This window comes from Epithele typhae, assembly GCF_022376455.1.
Source record: "Epithele typhae strain CBS 203.58 chromosome Unknown BXZ73scaffold_5, whole genome shotgun sequence".
NCBI lineage: Eukaryota > Fungi > Basidiomycota > Agaricomycetes > Polyporales > Epitheliaceae > Epithele > Epithele typhae.
This window is the reverse complement of record NW_025954196.1, coordinates 1,007,216-1,024,859: the sequence shown is the minus strand read 5'-3', so window position 1 is coordinate 1,024,859 and position 17,644 is coordinate 1,007,216. Positions and strand designations below refer to the sequence as shown.

At 58.3% G+C, this 17,644-nt stretch overlaps 6 protein-coding genes across 6 annotated transcripts; 3 read left to right on the top strand and 3 right to left on the bottom strand.

Moving 5' to 3' along the window:
- Nucleotides 1–201: 201 nt before the first annotated feature.
- On the top strand, nucleotides 202–4,364 carry BXZ73DRAFT_41153 (chitin synthase-domain-containing protein; the record flags this gene model as incomplete). Its single annotated transcript, XM_048018715.1, has 18 exons — nucleotides 202–1,125; nucleotides 1,210–1,578; nucleotides 1,638–1,745; nucleotides 1,795–2,254; nucleotides 2,302–2,384; nucleotides 2,435–2,564; nucleotides 2,620–2,633; nucleotides 2,683–2,726; nucleotides 2,776–3,007; nucleotides 3,062–3,082; nucleotides 3,133–3,207; nucleotides 3,257–3,318; nucleotides 3,378–3,529; nucleotides 3,584–3,686; nucleotides 3,740–3,764; nucleotides 3,819–4,082; nucleotides 4,135–4,263; nucleotides 4,314–4,364. 18 exons carry the CDS (start codon nucleotides 202–204, stop codon nucleotides 4,362–4,364), a joined length of 3,246 nt encoding a protein of 1,081 aa, XP_047881714.1.
- A 253-nt stretch (nucleotides 4,365–4,617) lies between these two features.
- On the bottom strand, nucleotides 4,618–6,026 carry BXZ73DRAFT_88026 (uncharacterized protein; the record flags this gene model as incomplete). Its single annotated transcript, XM_048024804.1, has 5 exons — nucleotides 4,618–4,914; nucleotides 4,953–5,281; nucleotides 5,337–5,696; nucleotides 5,719–5,802; nucleotides 5,873–6,026. 5 exons carry the CDS (start codon nucleotides 6,024–6,026, stop codon nucleotides 4,618–4,620), a joined length of 1,224 nt encoding a protein of 407 aa, XP_047881713.1.
- An 820-nt stretch (nucleotides 6,027–6,846) lies between these two features.
- BXZ73DRAFT_74709 (Rec8 like protein-domain-containing protein) lies at nucleotides 6,847–9,283 on the bottom strand (the record flags this gene model as incomplete). The annotated part of the gene is made up of 7 exons (XM_048022080.1): nucleotides 6,847–7,077; nucleotides 7,139–8,088; nucleotides 8,145–8,707; nucleotides 8,756–8,871; nucleotides 8,920–9,059; nucleotides 9,108–9,228; nucleotides 9,281–9,283. 7 exons carry the CDS (start codon nucleotides 9,281–9,283, stop codon nucleotides 6,847–6,849), a joined length of 2,124 nt encoding a protein of 707 aa, XP_047881712.1.
- A 277-nt stretch (nucleotides 9,284–9,560) lies between these two features.
- On the top strand, nucleotides 9,561–11,361 carry BXZ73DRAFT_40871 (uncharacterized protein; the record flags this gene model as incomplete). The annotated part of the gene is made up of 4 exons (XM_048018660.1): nucleotides 9,561–9,652; nucleotides 9,691–10,054; nucleotides 10,112–10,435; nucleotides 10,486–11,361. The coding sequence occupies 4 exons, from the start codon at nucleotides 9,561–9,563 to the stop codon at nucleotides 11,359–11,361; spliced, it is 1,656 nt and encodes a 551-aa protein (XP_047881711.1).
- A 1,127-nt stretch (nucleotides 11,362–12,488) lies between these two features.
- BXZ73DRAFT_97861 (uncharacterized protein) lies at nucleotides 12,489–14,397 on the bottom strand (the record flags this gene model as incomplete). The annotated part of the gene is made up of 4 exons (XM_048027515.1): nucleotides 12,489–13,896; nucleotides 13,928–13,944; nucleotides 13,991–14,201; nucleotides 14,261–14,397. 4 exons carry the CDS (start codon nucleotides 14,395–14,397, stop codon nucleotides 12,489–12,491), a joined length of 1,773 nt encoding a protein of 590 aa, XP_047881710.1.
- Nucleotides 14,398–14,880: 483 nt separating this feature from the next.
- BXZ73DRAFT_74707 (uncharacterized protein) lies at nucleotides 14,881–17,360 on the top strand (the record flags this gene model as incomplete). Its single annotated transcript, XM_048022079.1, has 9 exons — nucleotides 14,881–14,917; nucleotides 14,978–15,016; nucleotides 15,071–15,154; nucleotides 15,208–15,905; nucleotides 16,019–16,222; nucleotides 16,246–16,682; nucleotides 16,739–16,952; nucleotides 17,015–17,166; nucleotides 17,204–17,360. The coding sequence occupies 9 exons, from the start codon at nucleotides 14,881–14,883 to the stop codon at nucleotides 17,358–17,360; spliced, it is 2,022 nt and encodes a 673-aa protein (XP_047881709.1).
- Nucleotides 17,361–17,644: the final 284 nt, after the last annotated feature.

The window sequence follows — 17,644 nt, the reverse complement described above, 5'->3', positions numbered from 1 at the left end:
CCGGGTGCTTGGAGGGGAATTTGGCGCGGGCATTACGACCACGTGATGTTAGCATCGACGCGTTTGACTGCGCCTCAACTTGTTGATCCTTCCTCCGTGGTCACCCAACGCCGACATCCTCTTCCTCCCATGACTCTCGGTTGAGGACTTCACGCACGATACCCCACGACACCGCCGCCCCACAGCTTTCTTCTTGAGAATATGGCCTCCCGACGCAGACAGCTCATCTATGCTCCACTGAACGACTCACACGACAATCGAGACAACTCTCCCTCACGTCCATCGACCTTTATGCGCCTTGCGCTCGGACAAGATGACTACGAAGAAGAAGAAGAAGAAGAAGACGTCGTTGAAAACATGGTCATGAGCGTGCAGACGCGTCCTCCTAGGACATCTCCCATCCGCTACCCATCTCTTCCCATGGTCCCCGAGGTGTCAGAGGAAGGCTCCACATTGTCGGAGAGGATGTCTGTCACGACTCACAGCACCGGGAGTACGATACGCGAAGTCAGCGGGTACGATACCAATGCTCAATACCGCGGACTTCCACCCCCACAACTCCCGACAATCGACTCTGGAGAACCCTTTGACTGGGACGGGGTCCGCCATACACCTCAGGAAGACCCTTTCGCAGACTCCCGCCCTCCAGTCTACCATCAACCTGCCCCCTCTCTCACATATCAGCAGCCTGCTCTTTTGACGCACAATACGTCCCAGAGCAGCCTCTCCGACCAGTTCTATCTACCGGAACGGAACTCTTGGAATCTCCCCTCCCGGCCTATGTCCGCATACAGCGCGGTCACTTCCCAGCCCACCGGCTACACATACTCAGCACCCCCGGAACAAGCATCGGCAGTGATGTATCCCTCCGACGCCAGTATCGACCACTTCCAACACGACACAGAGGCGTACGCTTCTGGTACATTCTCTCGTGCGTCCTACCGACCCCCACGCTCGCGCTCCCCTACTCCAGGCTTCGAAGACGAAGACTACCAAATCACTGGCAACGGCAGCGTGCAGTACACCGGATACACCCCCTCCCCTCAACGGAAACAAGCATCCGTACCGAATGAGAACGAATCCCCACTTCGCCCCCGCCCATTCTCCCAAGCCTCTTCCAACACCGTCATCGGCGATGGTGGCCAACGCCGCCCTTTTTCAAAAGTTTCGACGAATTCGACGACAGAAAGCGACTTTCAGTACTCGAAGACCCTCCTCCGCGCGATGTCGGAGCCCGCCGACCCGGAGAAGGTGTCTCTGGCCAACTCTGGGTCGACTGCTTTCACCGAGCCTGAAACCCCCCTTCCGACGCGTCACTTCGGCCCTGCACCCTCAGGGCGCATTCTGCGCAGGCACAAGACGAAGAAGCGGGTGCAGCTCACCAATGGAAACCTCGTCCTTGATCTTTCCGTGCCCCCGAAGCTCGTGTTGCCCCGCAAAGGCGACCAAGAGACGACGAAGCTGCGGTACACAGCTGTTACTTGCGACCCCGATGAGTTCGAGAGGCGGGGCTTCTTCCTTCGCCAGAACCAGATGAAGCGGACGACGGAATTGTTTATTGTTATTACTATGTTTAATGTGAGTATTTCTTCAATGTGCTGTTCGTTCATCGTGTTAATGCTATTGCGTCTTGGCAGGAAGACGAAGTTTTGTTTTGTCGCACCATGATTGGCGTTATGAAGAACATTGCACATCTATGCTCGAGGAAAAACTCGCGAACATGGGGAGAGGATGCTTGGAAGAAGGTAAGAAGAGATTATGGCTTAGGCAGGGCGAGACTTACATTTAGAACAGGTGGTCGTATGCATTGTGGCCGACGGGCGGAAGAAGATCCACCCACGCGTTCTGGATTGCTTGACACTACTTGGTGTTTATCAGCCTGGAGACCACATGAAAAACATGGTCAACAACAAACCTGTCACGGCTCACGTATTCGAATACACAACTACGTTCGGGCTGGATGAGGACCTCAAGTTCAGGTATCCGGACAAGGGTATCGTTCCTACTCAGATTATCTTCTGCATGAAGGAGAAAAACCAGAAGAAGATCAACTCGCATCGCTGGTTCTTCAACGCGTTCGGACGTATGCTGCAACCGAACGTTTGCGTCCTTCTCGATGTCGGTACTCGCCCTGCGCCGAAGAGCATCTACCACCTATGGAAGGCCTTCGACGTCAACTCCAACGTCGCGGGTGCTTGCGGCGAAATCGCGGTCTACAAGGGCAAGCAGTGGCGAGGCTTGCTCAATCCTCTTGGTACGGTTCTCCGTGACTCTCATCACTCCTTACTCACATCCTGGCAGTTGCGGCCCAGAATTTCGAGTACAAGATCACTAACATCCTCGATAAACCGACGGAGTCGCTTTTCGGTTATATTGGCGTACTCGTACGTGATTCGCAAGTTTCAACATTCTGTCCCATTGACTGGTTGTACAGCCTGGAGCGTTCTCCGCATACAGATACATCGCCCTGCAGAACGATCAATATGGCCTTGGCCCGCTGGCGTCCTACTTCAAGGGAGAGGTTCTGCACGGCCGTGACACGGATATCTTTACCTCAAACATGTGTACGTTCGATTATCATCCACTTAGCCACTCTCATTGATTCCCTCATTTCCACAGATCTTGCTGAAGACGTAAGAGGCCATTACGCTTCACAAGACCCACTACTAACTTCGTCTCCAGCGTATCCTTTGCTTCGAGCTGGTCGCAAAGCGGAACTCGAACTGGTATGTGCCACTGAACTCGTTGCGGACTTCGTCTGATGAGTCTCCTCAGGTTGTTGAAGTATGTGAAGAGTGCTGTCGCCGAAACGGATGTCCCCGAAGCTCTGCCAGAGTTCATCAGTCAACGTCGTCGCTGGCTCAACGGCTCTTTCTTTGCGGCGACCTACGCAATTGCTCACCTGGGCCAGATCCTGCAATCAGGACACAGCGTCGGGAGAAAGTTCCTGCTCTTCGTGGAAACCATATACAATGTCATGAATCTCATTGCGGCTTGGTTCGCTGTCGTGAGTGATTACTTGCATATCCGCCACTACAGTAACTCACTGCAATGGATCTAGGGCAACTTCTATCTGTTTTTTGTGCGTCTGTTTGTCGATAACCACTGCACTGTGTTCTAATTTCGCTGTAGGTGATTCTGACGTCTTCGCTGGAGGCCCCGCAGTTTGGTTTTTCTGGCATCAAGTACTTCAACTCAGTGTCCCAAGTAAAGTCTCCTCTTCGCTCTTTGGAAATACACGCTGATTGTTCGGTAGTTCTTCATGGCCGGACTCGTCATCGCGTGCTTCCTGTTTTCCATGGGGAACAAACCCAAAGGGTGCGCATCTCATCCCCGCTTTCCTCGAAGCTGTGATCCGCGTCTTACTTGCAATACAGGGCACGCTGGAAGTACAAGATTTGCACCATCTGCTTTGCCGTCCTCATGGTTTACGTCCTCTTTGCGGCCGTCATGTGCTCGATCCAAGCCGCGCGCCAGAGCGACTCGGCGTACAGGGTGATGCTGTTCAGTATCATCGTCACCTATGGCAGTGAGTACGAACACAATTCATCCGTGCGCGTGGTGCTGACATGCATGTGTTCAGTGTATGTTGCGTCGAGTATCTTGGCGTGCGACCCTTGGCACATCTTCACGAGCTTCATTCCGTATATGCTGCTCTCCCCAACGTACATCAATATTCTTCAGATGTGAGTCACCTTCCGTGCTCACCGTGAGCAGGACCTGATGCCTCAGCGTGTAGCTACGCCTTCTCGAACTTGGACGATGTGAGTTTATTGGTCTCGTGAGCGTAAAGCCACTTGCTGACCCTTCCCATGTAGATCTCCTGGGGGACGAAGCAGGACACGGAAGTGAGCCACGACCTCGGCGCTGTCATCCAGAATAGCAACTCGCAAGTCGACCTCGAGGTCCCCACGGACGCGACGGACGTGAACCTGCTGTACGAGGAGGCGCTCGACAACGTTCGGAACCGCAAGCCAATCCCGAAGGCGCAGGGACTGAATAGCGCGGAGAAAGAGCAGCTCGCGCGCGACTACTACGCGAACGTGAGGACGAACGTGCTGCTCTTTTGGGTGCTCTCGAACGTACGTCGCTGCGCTTTGGTGCTGTGTGCGACGGGGCTGATGAGGAGTCCAGGGCTTGTTGCTCGTCGCGATCTTGGGTGGTGGCGACTCCGTGAGCACGTTCTCGGTCAACGACACGTTCACGCGGACGAAGGCGTACATGACCTTCATCCTCGCCTTCGTCGCCATCACTAGTATCATTGTGAGTGCATCCTACTTCATAGTATGGATGGGGCACTGACACGACTGCAGCGATTCAGCGGGGCGGTCATGTACCTCACCGCCCGCGTATTCACTGGATGATCGACCACCTCTCGCTCGAAGACGTCGAGCCACAGGGCTCTGGCCGTATCTATGCGTGTACCATACCTCCCCTATATGCGATCCCCTCCTCATATGCCACCTGGAACATCTACGAACGCTGTATATCTTGCTCTTGCTACCCACGTTCTACTTGTACATCGCCCATACGCTATACTTGCCTACATATCATATATGCATGCCCGCCCTTCCTCGCGGGCGCGTTACCCCGCTCCTTCGTCCGACGCCCCGCCGCTCAAGCGTACAGGTAGTCGTAGAACGACCGCCTCCCAGGGGCCGCCCTGGTCTTCACGGGCTCCGCGCGCTGCCTCGGCCGGTGCGGCGTCCGCCGCGCGGGCGAACGCGAAGGCGACGACGCCGCGCGCCGCTGCCGTTCGAGCAGGCGCGAGCGGAGCGCGTCCGGGCCCTGCCGTCTGCGCAGGTCCGGTGCGAGCGAGGAGGGCACGGCGACCTGCGCCTCGGCCAGGACCGGCGCGTCCGCGTCCGAGTCAAAATCCCCTCTGCGTCCCACGTTGGGGACCTCGCGGTCCGACTCGCGAGCGCGTCCCCGCGGTCCGACTCGCCCAGCACGGACCAGTCGTCGTCATCGAAGGCGTCGAAGTCGGCGGGGGCGCGCACGGCGTACGGGACGGGCGACGGGGGCATCGAGTCAGCGCTGGCCTCGACGATGGCGGTGAGCCCGGGGCCGCCTTGGTGACCCGTGACTCCGCCCCGGCCGCCCTCGGCGTCGGAGAGGTCGCGTTCGGACGCGAAGTCTGACTCGGAGTCGAGCTCGGTCGCGGAGAGCTCGGAGAGGTCGGTTACGGGGGGCGTGTCGAGAGCAGGGGCGGCGTAGCGCGCGGGGCGGGTGACGTTCGGGCGGAGGAGGTAGGTGAGGCGGTGGCCGGAGGTGTCCTTGCCTGCAGTACAGTCATGTCAGATACCGTCGCTCGGGGATGGGCAGGCACAACTCACTGAAGCTGACGATGTCGTGGTACCGCGCACAACAGTGCACGACGTACCGCGAGAACGCGTTGTCCTCGATGCTCCACACGAGTTGTAGCGGCGTCCTCGAAACCTCGAGCACGGCGCCGCCATCGTCCACCGGCGTTCCCGGGAAGTGCATCTCGGCCGCTGCGTCGGGCGCGAGCAGCACACCGCCGGCGGCGAGCCAGCCGAGGAGCGCGTCCTCACGTCGTGGACGAGCCTCTCGTGCGCGGCCTGCGCGGCGCAGCTCGCGGCGCATGCCCTTCAAGCTGAGAGAGAATCGGCCGGCGTTGGCGGACTCGGGTGTGGGGAGGATGGGAGTCGCTGCTGGTACGGGGCCGTTGCGGGCTAGATAGCCCGGGAGCGGGACGGGAAGGTCGCGCGACGCTGGGGACCGGGACGCCGAAGTCCTTCTTGGAGGGGGCGACGATGTGGGCGTTGCCCACGAAGCGGGCTACATACGTGTGGCGGGAGGAGAGGGGCGTCGGCGTCGGCGCAGTGAGAGCCCAGCGGGAAGGGCTTACCGTTCTCCTTGCGCCGCACCCAGCGTTTGCCCTCCTTATCGTCCCTGCTGTTCCGCCTGGGCGCAGTGGGTGCCGTAGGAGCCTTCTGGAGAAGGGAGAGGTGCGCAAATCTGTCGGAGAGGACTGAGGTGCGTAGGAGTGCCGGGAAGGACATGGGGATGGGGCCGCTATCTTGCGATACAGAAGGAGCTGTCGAGGCCGGGGCGGCACTGGCGGCAACTGTGGGGTTATCAAGGTCGACTCCATCGTGCACTATGTGGTCTTTGGATGTGCTCAGGGTTTAGGAGACGTTGCTGGAGGACGGGATGGAGGAGGAAGACAAGCTGCTTCCTGACGCGACTCACCTCAGGCCTTCGGATTCCGGGCCGCCCGGAACAAGCGGACCGCATACTCATCCGAATCTGGGCCTGTGCAGCCTGCAACGGGAAAGTTTGGATCGTGCGGTGTTCTGACCTGAGGAAATCGACGCACGACTGAGAGTTTTTGCTTACTCGTTGATTCTTCAGGGACATCTGAACACACCAAACATACGTTCGTGCCATTGTTTATGACAATTGGCAGTCGTTGGTGTGCGTATCTCCGGCCAGAGGCGGTGGTGCAAGGTTGAATCTTGCGATGAAGCATGTGCTTGTCTTGTGCTTCGAGAAGAAAGCAGCGACGCACAACCCTCATGCACATACACTAAGCTGCAACAAATAGATTGACGGGGCTAGTGCCCGAGTACAGAAAATACACATAATCTAGAAATACGTACTAGCTAGCAGTTGGGAGATAACACGTCGACAAGACGAGACAATAGTCATAGATGTTCTAGCGTGAAGTCGTAAAAACAAGACGAACAGAGCGCTAACGTGAGAAGCAGCGGAAATAATCAGGTAGTCAGGCTTTCCGTAGGGAAGAGCGGGAAGGGATAAGGTGTTGTGGTAGTCAGGTAATCATGTCCCGGTAATCAAGAAGGGAACAAAAGGGAATCACTAGAGACCGAAAGCCGTAGCAATGGAGGGAGCTGCAGATCCCTGCCGCATCTGCGAGAAACCGTTCACCGAGGACGGTGCCATGGATCCGTGACGCTGGCGCTCCCAGAGCTTGTCCTTGGCGCGCACCTCGATGTTCGCGAAGGGCTGGGCCTGCTTGAGCTGCACGCAGTCGCGCGTGCCGAGCACGAGCAGCTCGAAGAAGAACGCAGCGGCAGCTCTGCGAGATGCCTATGGAGAAGGCGCAAGTTGAGCACCTACTCCAGATCGCAAGATGCGAGAGAAAACTCACCTTCTGCGCCATGTTGTTGAAACTCATGTACTTGTCCTCGTCCTGCTCCTCCGGGTTTGGCTGCAGCTCTCGCCTGACCAGCCCCAGTGCCTTCGCCGTGTTCTTGCTGTACCCTTTCCCGTCGTCCGTCGCCTCCGTCGCTTGGCTCTGTGTCGCTTGGCTGCTGCCTCCAACCCGGTCGTCGAACAGCGCGATGGGGCAGGTGGCGTCCGCATGGCTCTCGTCACCCTCCTCAATGAGTGGGTCTGGCGGCGGGGTCGACAGGCGCGAGAGTGGCGACAATGGGCCGACTGACTTGCTGTGTGCGCGCTCCGCGCTGATTTCGGGCACGTCCATCTGGAAGTCGTCCATCGGCAGGCCGGTGTCGAACGTCAAGTCCGCGCCGGGCCCCACACTCCCGGGGCCGTAGATATCGCTGCCGAGGACGATGCTGGGGGCGGCGCTGCCGGCACGACGGGCCTCCTCCATCTGGTCGTCCTCGTCGACGACGCTGCCGTCAACTCGCCGCTTCTTGCTTGGGGGCTTCTCGGGAGACGCACCACGACGTTTCGCTGGTTGCAGATTCGCGAGCGGGCGCATGAACATGTCCGCGAGTTCGGGGGCGAGTCCGGGGGGCGCGGCAGAGAAGAAGTTGCCGTGGGGGGTGTTCTTGGTTGGCAGGAAGTGCGCGAGAGGGTCGTCGCGGATTTCGAGGAGGCGCATGACGAGAGAGGAGCGAGGGAGGTAGGGGTGTTCGGTTACAATGTCACTCACGTCCTTCTTGTAGGCGGCGCCCAAGCCGGCGTTGCGACCTCGGCCTACTCGCCCTCCAGGACCGTCTGCAAGCTCCGTCACGGAATCAATGATCTGCTTCTTCTCCTTCCTCTTCCTCGCAACATCTTCTGGGACCGCTTTCGGTGTAAGTTCCAGTTCGGGAGGAGGAGTCTTCGGGGGCTCGGTGAGTGGTGACACTGAGGATATATGTGAGCATTGCGAAAGGAGAAGTCTGCGAAAGCAGAAAACTCACTGTCTCGAGAAGGAGTCAAGCGGGGTGTTGGTGCGTGTTCGCTGGGAGCATGTGCACCAACCGCGTGCTCGCTGGGAGCATGCTCGCTCAATGGATGGTCACTGAGTGGCTCGTCTTCGAATGTGATGCCGAGGTCGAGATCCATGGCCTCCATGTCGGGCCCGAAGCCCATGTCGACATCTGCGCCGAAGGGGTTTTCTGAAGCTGCCCGACTCCTGACTGAGAGGAGATCCGCGTCGACCACGGATGCGCCGAGCATGTGGGAAGCTATCGACTCCTGGTACCCTCTCGTCGCCGCGGCATCTCGCCCCACCTCGATACTCATGTCGTCGTCGTCCATCCGCGAAGGTGTGCGTGCAGCCGACGCCGGGCCATCACCGAAGTCGAGATTGAGGTCGAGGTCGAAGTCGTGCGATCCAATGCCGTCAGAGGGCCCAAGGTCGAAACCGTAACCTCCGTCGTCGAAGTCGAGTTGTATATCAGCGTGAAGGGTGATATCAGCTGCTCGGGCAATGTGCTGGCCTCCCGGCTGGACATTACGGGCCTCAAAGTCTGTGGTGTCCCTGAAGAACGATGAGCAACTTGAGGTCGCTGCGTGAAGAAGCACTCACCAGTCGAGGTCCGGAAGAAGGGCATCGAGGTCAAGGTGGTTGCTCTGGAGCGTAATAGAATTCTGGTTGACCGCGAGCTGGTCTTCTGTCATGTCGACGACTCCCGGGCGGAAAGCCTGGAATGGTGGTTAGGCGGTGTTCACCCTAAGAACGGACCAACGCACCATCTTGATTTTGAGCAAGGCTTCATTGCAGTCATCAAGAAGATACTTGGCCTTACGGCTGTAGATACGGACCACACCAAGCAGCAGTTGTCCGCTAAGACGGAGGGCCATGACTTCGATCTCCTGGTGCATGATCGCGTCTGGGGTGCGTGAATGCAGGATTCGGAACAGAATGAAAGCATACATACCGACCGACTGCTCAATGTCCGTCTGTAGTGTTTGTGTCTTTGAGAGCTTCCTCTCCATGTGGGCCGCGAGCCAGACCCTGGCCAGGGGCCCGCGGCGAGACAGAATCGCCTCTGAGTAGAACTGCAGGCATGGGGGTCAACAAAACGCGACAGGTTTTGCGACACAGACGCACCATTGGTATCCAAGCTGGTTTAGATCCTCAAAGCGCGTCCAGGGGCGGGAGAGGGGAAGGGAGGGTATCGCGACGCGGGGGAGAGGAGGAAGACTGAAGTACTGAAGCCGCCGCGCCGAGCTTTCGAACCGACCACCACAGACGCCTGTACCACGTGCGGCTGCTGGCAATACCGGTCACGTGTCCGACACGAAATTCCGCTCGCCACAGTGGCAGCGACGACTGGTCGACTATACGCTTGCGCTCGACGCCTTACCCACTGTCCACCCCCCCTCTCTCCATGATCGCCTCTTCCTCTCGGAATGTGCTGAAGAGCGCACGGCGGAACATCCTGCGCGAAGCAGAGACCGCGGCAACCGTGCTCCCTCGTGCGTAGCTCCTGTTCATCCCTTCTTGAGCCGTGCGCTGAGACGGGCACAAGACCTCGGTGGGCAGCGGCGGTACGCGTCGGAGCAAACACACGCACGCCCAAAATGGATGGACAAGTCTGATCCTGGACGTTCCCAAAGGTTCGACTCTGGGGCCCGCCGAACACCGCTAGCGCGGTACAACATGATTCTCTCGGGGATGCTGGAGAGGAGTCAAACGCTGGCGATCGCGCGTACAGTAGGGGAAATGAAGGGAGAAGATATCCAGCCAGACAGGAACACCTACCACGCTCTTTTACAAGCATGCGTCCACCACAAACTTCCTGCAGAAACACGCGCTGTGTTCGAGGACATGGTTGCGTCTGGCATCCAGCCAGACTTGCACTCTTTCCACTTCCTACTCAAAGTGAGTATCCCATCAATAATGGCCTAGCTTATACTTGTGTTCAACGACTTCCCACAGTGTCATCAGGACGACTCGTCCGCCATCTTGAAGATGATGAAAGAATGGAGTCTGAGTCCCAACGAGTACACATACGAGATTCTAATCGAGGGAGCCATCGCAAGTGGGAGCCTGGAGTCTGCTCTGCAAATACTCGCCGAACTTGGACCCGCCGGCTTCTCCCCCACTATCCAGTCGGCAAGTCTTGTCATCACTTGCGCTGCTCAGCAGAATCACGCTCGGTTGGCTCTCGACTTGGCGGATAACTACGAGACGAATGCCGTTCGGAGGTTAGATGCGTCGGTGTGGGTAGATGTGTTGACTGCGTGCGCAGAGTCCCTTTACGTGCGTGATTTGTCTTCGCTGCTGGACTTTCGAGCTGACTTCGGATGCAGCCGGAAGGTACTGTGCACGCATGGCAAAAAGTCTGCAAAGAGTTACATACCCTACCGGACGAAGGATTATGCCTGCTGGTTCTCCACGCCGCCGCTCGACACGGGCTGTCAGAACTTGCACTGGAGGTGCTCGAAACGCTCAAAGCCAGCCAGGTTCCCCTTGCTGAACACCACTTCGCTCCAGTGGTGGACGCCATGTTCCAGCAGAAGCAGATCAAGGAGGCGTTCCAAGTATTCGACTTCATGCGCAGGAACGGCGTCGAGCCTTTCTTTGAGGACATCCCGAAGCCACTCAGTGATCTCGACGGGGTGGACGAGGCTTGGGGCAAGCTCGAGGAGATTCATGAGGAGGGCAAGACGGTCGATATCGTCGCCTTCAACCTCGTCCTGCAAGCCACAGCTGGACTTCGGGACCTGCAGCGAACTATCGGCATTTACAAGGCAGCCTCGAAGGTCGGCGTCGTCCTCGACGTGCGCTCATACAACATCGTTTTCGCGGCGTGCGCGGCTACGCGCCATCGCGGACTCGGCGACCGCATCCTCGCGGACATGAAGGCGGCCGGCGTCAAGCCTGATACGCGCACGTACGTGGAACTCGTGCAGCTCTGTCTGACGCAGACGACGTACGAGGACGCGTTCTTCTACCTCGAGGAGATGAAGGCGCTCGGGATGAAGCCTCCCGCATCAGTCTACGAAGGCATCATCCACAAACTTGTTTCCGTCGGCGACACACGATACAAGCTCGCGCTGGAGGAGTTCCAGGAGTGCGGACACCATATGTCGAAGCTCCTCAGGTCCTTTATCGAGTCGGAGGGACAAGGTGGACCGAGCGGACCGCAGGCGCCCCAACCTGCTGTGGAGCCGGTCGTGCTGTAGACTGGCGGTGATGGTGACGGATCTACACGTCTAATGTGCGTACATTATCTAAACCCGATGATTATCGTAATCAGCTGTCGTCGACGGTTTGGCACTTCCGCCTCTCTCACGTTTGGTCCGCCTGTGTGTTTGAGGCTTGAAGCCGTCTTTTGAGTCCAAAACCAGTGCTCCAGGATGCACTTCGTTGCTGTCCACATGAAGTATCTACGAACGCCCTCATAGTGGTTGCTGGACTGGCGAATGGGCTTGGCCAGAGCCGGATTGACCAGTCTTGCGACCCATAAGTTCTTCAGAAATGTTACCATGGTAAGCTCCTCTCCTTCACTATTTCCTTCCCACTCTGAGTGGAAGTGCGTTGGCTGACACTTTGGCAAAATTTACAGCCTGCTAAGGACGTCACTCAACTTACTGGGAGCGAGGACACGTCCACGGATGCAGGGCTGGGAAGGACAGTCAGAGCGGCGGCGCTCCGCGCGTGGCCACAGCAGGTACCGCAGCACGTTGGGGGCCAGAGGACAATCGCTGTGCAGCCGGAAGCTATAGACGACAGTGAGTGTATGCTATCCCTTGCCTGGAACTGTTATTCTTGGGCCGAACCTGACTAATTGCAGCTTTAGGCCTCTGCCAGTACTACGGGGCCGTCACACACCGTGCATACACTGAGATGCATAGTCACTGAGTATCTGTTATGGCTCTCGTTATGCCAAGCGTGTGTGTGCGATGTGCCGTTCGATAAGTAGATGGTCAGGGTCTTTCACCGATGTCGATGAGAGGCGCCTAATGTCGAGCGCAACCGCTCGTGTACGAGAAATATTATGGGCAACTGTAGTTACAAGGCTCGTTGAGTGACGGTCGAAGTTCGGGCTGGGCGCGTAATGCAGAAGAGCAATGCCCTGCGTCTTTCCCGATTCGCTGCCCACCACTCAAATCCAGTTCGATGTGAAGCTGGAAGGACGCTGATGAGGAAACAGACAATTGGGGGCTGTGGGCACGTCGCAAAGTCTCAGCGGATTCACGCGAGAGCAACCCCCAGGATCAGAAGGTTAAGGTGATAGTCAAAATTGCCGACTAGTGTCGCTTCCGCAACCTGGACACGGCGACGCAGTAGGTACATTATACACAGCAGACTAGCAGACCGGATAGCATAGCTCCTCGATTTCCGCGAACTCGTACCCGTCCTCGCGCACGCCGACAGGCAGCCCATCCACCCTCCGCTCGACACGGTACACCGCCCACCTACATCGAGCCTTGAGGAATTCGCTCGGTACCCATATCCCAACTGATTGCAGAGCCGGTGGCATGATCTGCGCAAACACGAGCGCGACCGAAGGCAGCGTCGTGATACAGAACTTGTCATAGACTGGCGGGACATGGTACGGGTTGAACCCAGGCGTACTTGCGTAGTCGAGGTTCACCCACAGCATGCGCAGACGCGTCAGCGGAGCGAGCTGATGCGCAATATCGGTCTGGACGGAAAGTTCAGCACACAAAAAGGGACGGACGCGCAGGAGCACGTACCGCAAGCTCTGGGGCGACTTCCAGGTCCGGTAAGAGCCCCGGTTATACCGAGGCTCGTCTGGTAAAAAGTCAGGTCGGTACCGGAGTAACTTGAGCTCTTGTAGATGAGGGCACGTGTCGACGACGAAGCGCAGAAGGTCTTCCCTCGGCCGGCGCTCAACGGCGTATTCGATCTCAAGACGCGTGAGATGCGTGGAGGCGAGACAACGCTGAAGTATGGACTGCAGAACTCGGAACGCAGGACGTGGCGGTTTGATGTCCCAGGTTTTGACGTGATACTGGTGCCGCTGGGCGAAATGGGGGTAGGAGAGCAGGGAGAGCGTCTGGAGCGACAAAGGAAGTTGAGAATACATCTCGTCGTCCTCCGGAAGGGGAATTGGAAGGAAGAGGTGTTCGAGTTCCGGCCACGGGAACGACGATGACGACACTGGTGGGACAGAGAGCCCGACTGGTGGCCCCTTGACGTGAAGCTCGAGGGCGAGCACACGAAGGCGAGGCATGGTGGCGAAGAGGGACGCATATGAGCGAAGCTGCGGTTGCCGATTGCGTCCGGAAAGCTTCAGAGTGTGCAACCGCGGCCATTGGGAGCGTTCCAGAATGTCAAGGGGGCCGGACCCGGCGGTCAGCTCTAGGGTTTCAAGCGTTCCGCAAACGGCTTCCAGGAAACTCGACAAAGCCTCGATTTCGGTGGGAGCCGGGGGGTCATCGAACGTGTGCAGGGTGCCGAATATGTACGTGAAAGACGTTAAAGGAGAGACATTGGCGAGGATGAACATCTCTGACGGTACGAGCTTGCGTGGAGCAAACAAGAACTTGTACACCGTCAGCTTGCGTAGGGCGGGCGCTGAGAGCACGGTCTGCAATGTTCCCCATGGGACGCCGTGCTTGCTGAACGCGTACTGTTGGATAGTAATGGATGACCAGCGTGGCATGCGTTCAAGACTGTCCGTAAAGAATGGTGGAGGGTCCAGGACTCCGCAAAGCCAGGGATTGGTGGCCCATTGAGGCTCGTCACCGCTATCTACAGTCAGAGAATCAGGGCACATACAATGCAAAGTAACGTGCCTAAAAGAGCGTCAGTGATTGTTCATCCTGCCTGAGAACCAAATACTTGCCGAACGAGGGAAAATAATGTGGGTGGCACCATCCATGCCCTCTCGTCCGGGGTCCTGAGCTTGGTGTGGGAGCGAGAGAAAAGCGCAGAAGCGGACAGCGCTCGCAGGCGTTTGCACGTCCAGGAGAGCGACATGAGAGCGCAAAAGAGGTGAGTATGAAGGATGTGGATGAGCACCAGTAGCACATCGTCATTAAGACGATGGAGTCTGCGAGCGTAGTCGGGCTAAGAACATATGCGGCAAGTGAAGGAATGCAGTAGACTTACGAGGCACCCAAAACATCCATGTCCTCTGTGACGCAGTCTTCTGAAGCGTCGTGGTTGGACGAAATCGACTGGATGTCGGTGATGTAGAGGCGACTGGGTGATGATCGAAGGTGGATGGGTGTCGAAGAAAATGCCATGAGTGTCAGTTTCCAAGGGTGCGGACTTCAGTTGAAGAGGTGGGCTATCGGGGTACAGTTCGAGTATTGCAGCAGTGGAAAGTCACGGTTAACAGTCGGTCCGGGAAACGTCGAACTTGAATAGGGGCGTTCATTTGAAGAGGGTCGTCTTGCGCCAGTTCGGAGTGGCTCTCGCCGTTCGATGACCACTTGTCCAAGCTTTAACGCAGACATTTTGTGGGTCGTCGAAGTGCGCTGTGCTTTTCTGCGACCGTTGTCTCTCGTAGTCTCCCCTAGACAGGTCACAGACCTTCCGGCGAGAGAGAGAAAGAATCATGCCGGTCCCGGGTCACCAGGCGGCCCGCGCGACGGAACGAGATCGATCACATGACGAAGCCAGACGCGTCGCGACGCGGTTCGAATTCCAGCTGCTCTTCCGAGTCCCTCATCCCTATGCACTGACATCACTACCCTTATTGGACCCTCCAGATCACTGCACTCTACATGTTCTCCAGAGGCTCTAGATTTCCTTCAAACAAACGTATGTGGCTCTGTAATGCAAATCGTACCTTGTCCCGCTCACAGATTGAAATCGTTCTAGCAAGCGAGGTCCCAGGACCTGGCACATACGACGTTCAAGGTGCGCAGTTTTGCTACGCAACATTGTAGTTCTACCAACCATCCAGGTCTGCAGACCCTGAATATGACGCCTACAAGCGAGGCGCATTCCTCGAGAAGACCAATCGGTTCAACAAAGATAAGCCCTCCGATGTTCCAGGTGCGTATTCCCCCCATGCCACATCATGCATGCGTCTTCAATCCTCCTTTCAGGCCCCGGAGTCTACGACACCGAACCCCCCAGTGCCCAGAACAGGCCGCCGACACGAAATGCGCACAACACCACCGCAACAGACCGCCTAGCGGTCCTACAACGTAAACTCGAGGACCTAGAACGCATACACGTCGAAGAGAAGAAAGCCGTGAGTCCCCGCTCCTCCTCCCCTTCCTCTCCCCTCAACCAAGTCTTCGCGCTCGCAGCACCACCTCGACCAGGAGCGGCTCAAGCTCGAGCTCAGCCGCGCGCAGCGCACTGCGGCGGAGCAGACGAACGCGCAGAGAAGCTCAAGCGGCAGACGGACGCCCTCGACGCACGCGTGCAGGAGCTCAAGCGCACCGGGGCGGCCGAGACGGCGGAGCTGCGCGAGGCCCGCGCGAAGCTCCGTACGAGCGAGCACGAGAGGACGCAGCTGCTCGCGCGGCTGGGCGAGGCGAAGGCGGAGGCGCGGCGGCGAGAGGACGCGAAGGAGAGGGAGCGGCGGGTCGGGGAGCTCGAGAAGGCTCTGGCCGCCGAGCGGAAGAAGAGGGAGGCGGCGGAGGAGAGGGCGAGGAGGCGAAGGGGGAGACGGAGGAGGGGTGCTGGAGGCGCAGAAGCAGGCGATGGATGCGCGCGGGGAGGCGGAGAGCGCGCGGGTGGCGTCGGGCGGGGGGGGACGCGAGGAGGAGCTGCTGGAGCAACTCGAGCAACACCGGTACGCCCTTTCGCGCGTCGTGCGGGAGTACGGTCGGCTTGCGCCTCTACGACGTCCGTGCTGCTTCGAGCAGGTCAAGCACGAGGTCGCGCGCTGCAGCTGCGCAACAACAGCTGGAGCGCAAGCTTGGCAACAGCGATGGCCAAGTCGTCGAGCTCGCGCACCTCATCCGCCAAGTCAAAGAGGAGAGGGCGTTCCTCGCGGAGCAGCTCGAGAGGCCCAACAAGACGTGGACGCACTCCGACTGGCCTTACGCGAAGAGCAAAGCACGTCGTTTCATACCCGCTACCGACCTCACGCTCGACCTTCAAACCATCGTGATGAACGCCTGACGCTGAAGTTGCGACTCGGCGTGTCGTTGAGGCCAACCTCGAAGCTTGGAGCAACCTCGATCGCGTTCAGGCTTCCACCCTCCTTTATCACGCCTCTGTCCTCTCCAAGGAAGCGCACCACGGCTGCTCGCAGCTCGACCGGCATGCCCAGCAGCTCGCCGAAGCTACCTCGATCCGCGAGCAGCTGTCCGAGCAGCTTCAGCAGGCACAAGTCGAGCGAGCTGACGCCAGCGTATGCTCGCGGACACGACTGCGTCGCTCGCCGAAGCAGCGGCGCGGGCGGAGACGGTGCAAAACGAGCTCGCGCGTGCGCGGACAGAGAGCCAGGTGGAGGTGGCGAGGGTCGAGGATCGCCTGCTACACGAGCGGCAGGTCGCACGCGGGCCTCGGCCGCCCTGGCACATGCGAAACAAGCGGAGCAATTCCTTCAGTCTGAGGTGGAGCAGTGAGTCGGTTTCTCGTCCCCGACCTTCTGCAGAGCTACTCTGACCCGTACGACAGACTGAGTGCGGACCTTGCGGATGCGGAGCGGTACCAGCACGCGTATGAGACGCTCATTGCGGAGGTCGACGCTCTCGTGGAGAAGAACGAGCTCGCGGAGGAGGAGGCGAAGCGACTGAGCAAGTTCAACGCCGAGATCGTCGGACACAACAACCCTGCACAGCGGATCCAGTATGTGGATCGCATCCGGCGCGAGCTGCACGAAACAAAGCAGGTGCGTGTGTGGTATGCTGCCCTGCTTAGCTACCGTCTGACAGACCGTGGCACCCCGCGCAGAAACTGCTCACGTCGACACGCGACCGCGACTTGGCGCTCGTGGACAACGATGGCCTCCGTGCGGAGCTCGGTCTCTACAAGTCTGTCGCTGTTCCGCAGGACGCGAAACCCCGAACGACCATTACGCGGTCGCTCGGCTCGCCGTTCCTAGCGTATCAGAGCAGGAGAGCGCCGCTTTCGCTTCGACAGGATCGACGAGCTCGTTGCTACTGCCACCCTCGTTTGGTGGAGCGAAGGGGAGCTGGGCTCTGCAGGCAGTTCAGTCTCGCGAGGGGCGGGCTTGACGAGCGTGCCAGAGATGGATGGGTACTTACCAGAGGACATGACTTTGGACGAGCTCAATTAGTTGTGGGTTGGGCTCCGCTGGAGGTTCTATCTTTTGCGTGCTTCTTTTTTGATCTGTACGATGGCGTGACTATCATCACTTGCGCCGTGCTCTGGGAGGGCCGAGCAAACCTGGCCATTGCTGAGTCGCATCATGGGTGCTGGTGAATGAAGCAGCACAATGTTCATGTCCATAACGGAAGGACCGTGCTTGACAAGTGTGATAAGTATAAGTCGAGCGTTTTGTGGTCGAAACATTGATGTCATTGCATCCGCGGGCGGCAAAGGTGTCCCGCCTCCTGCTGG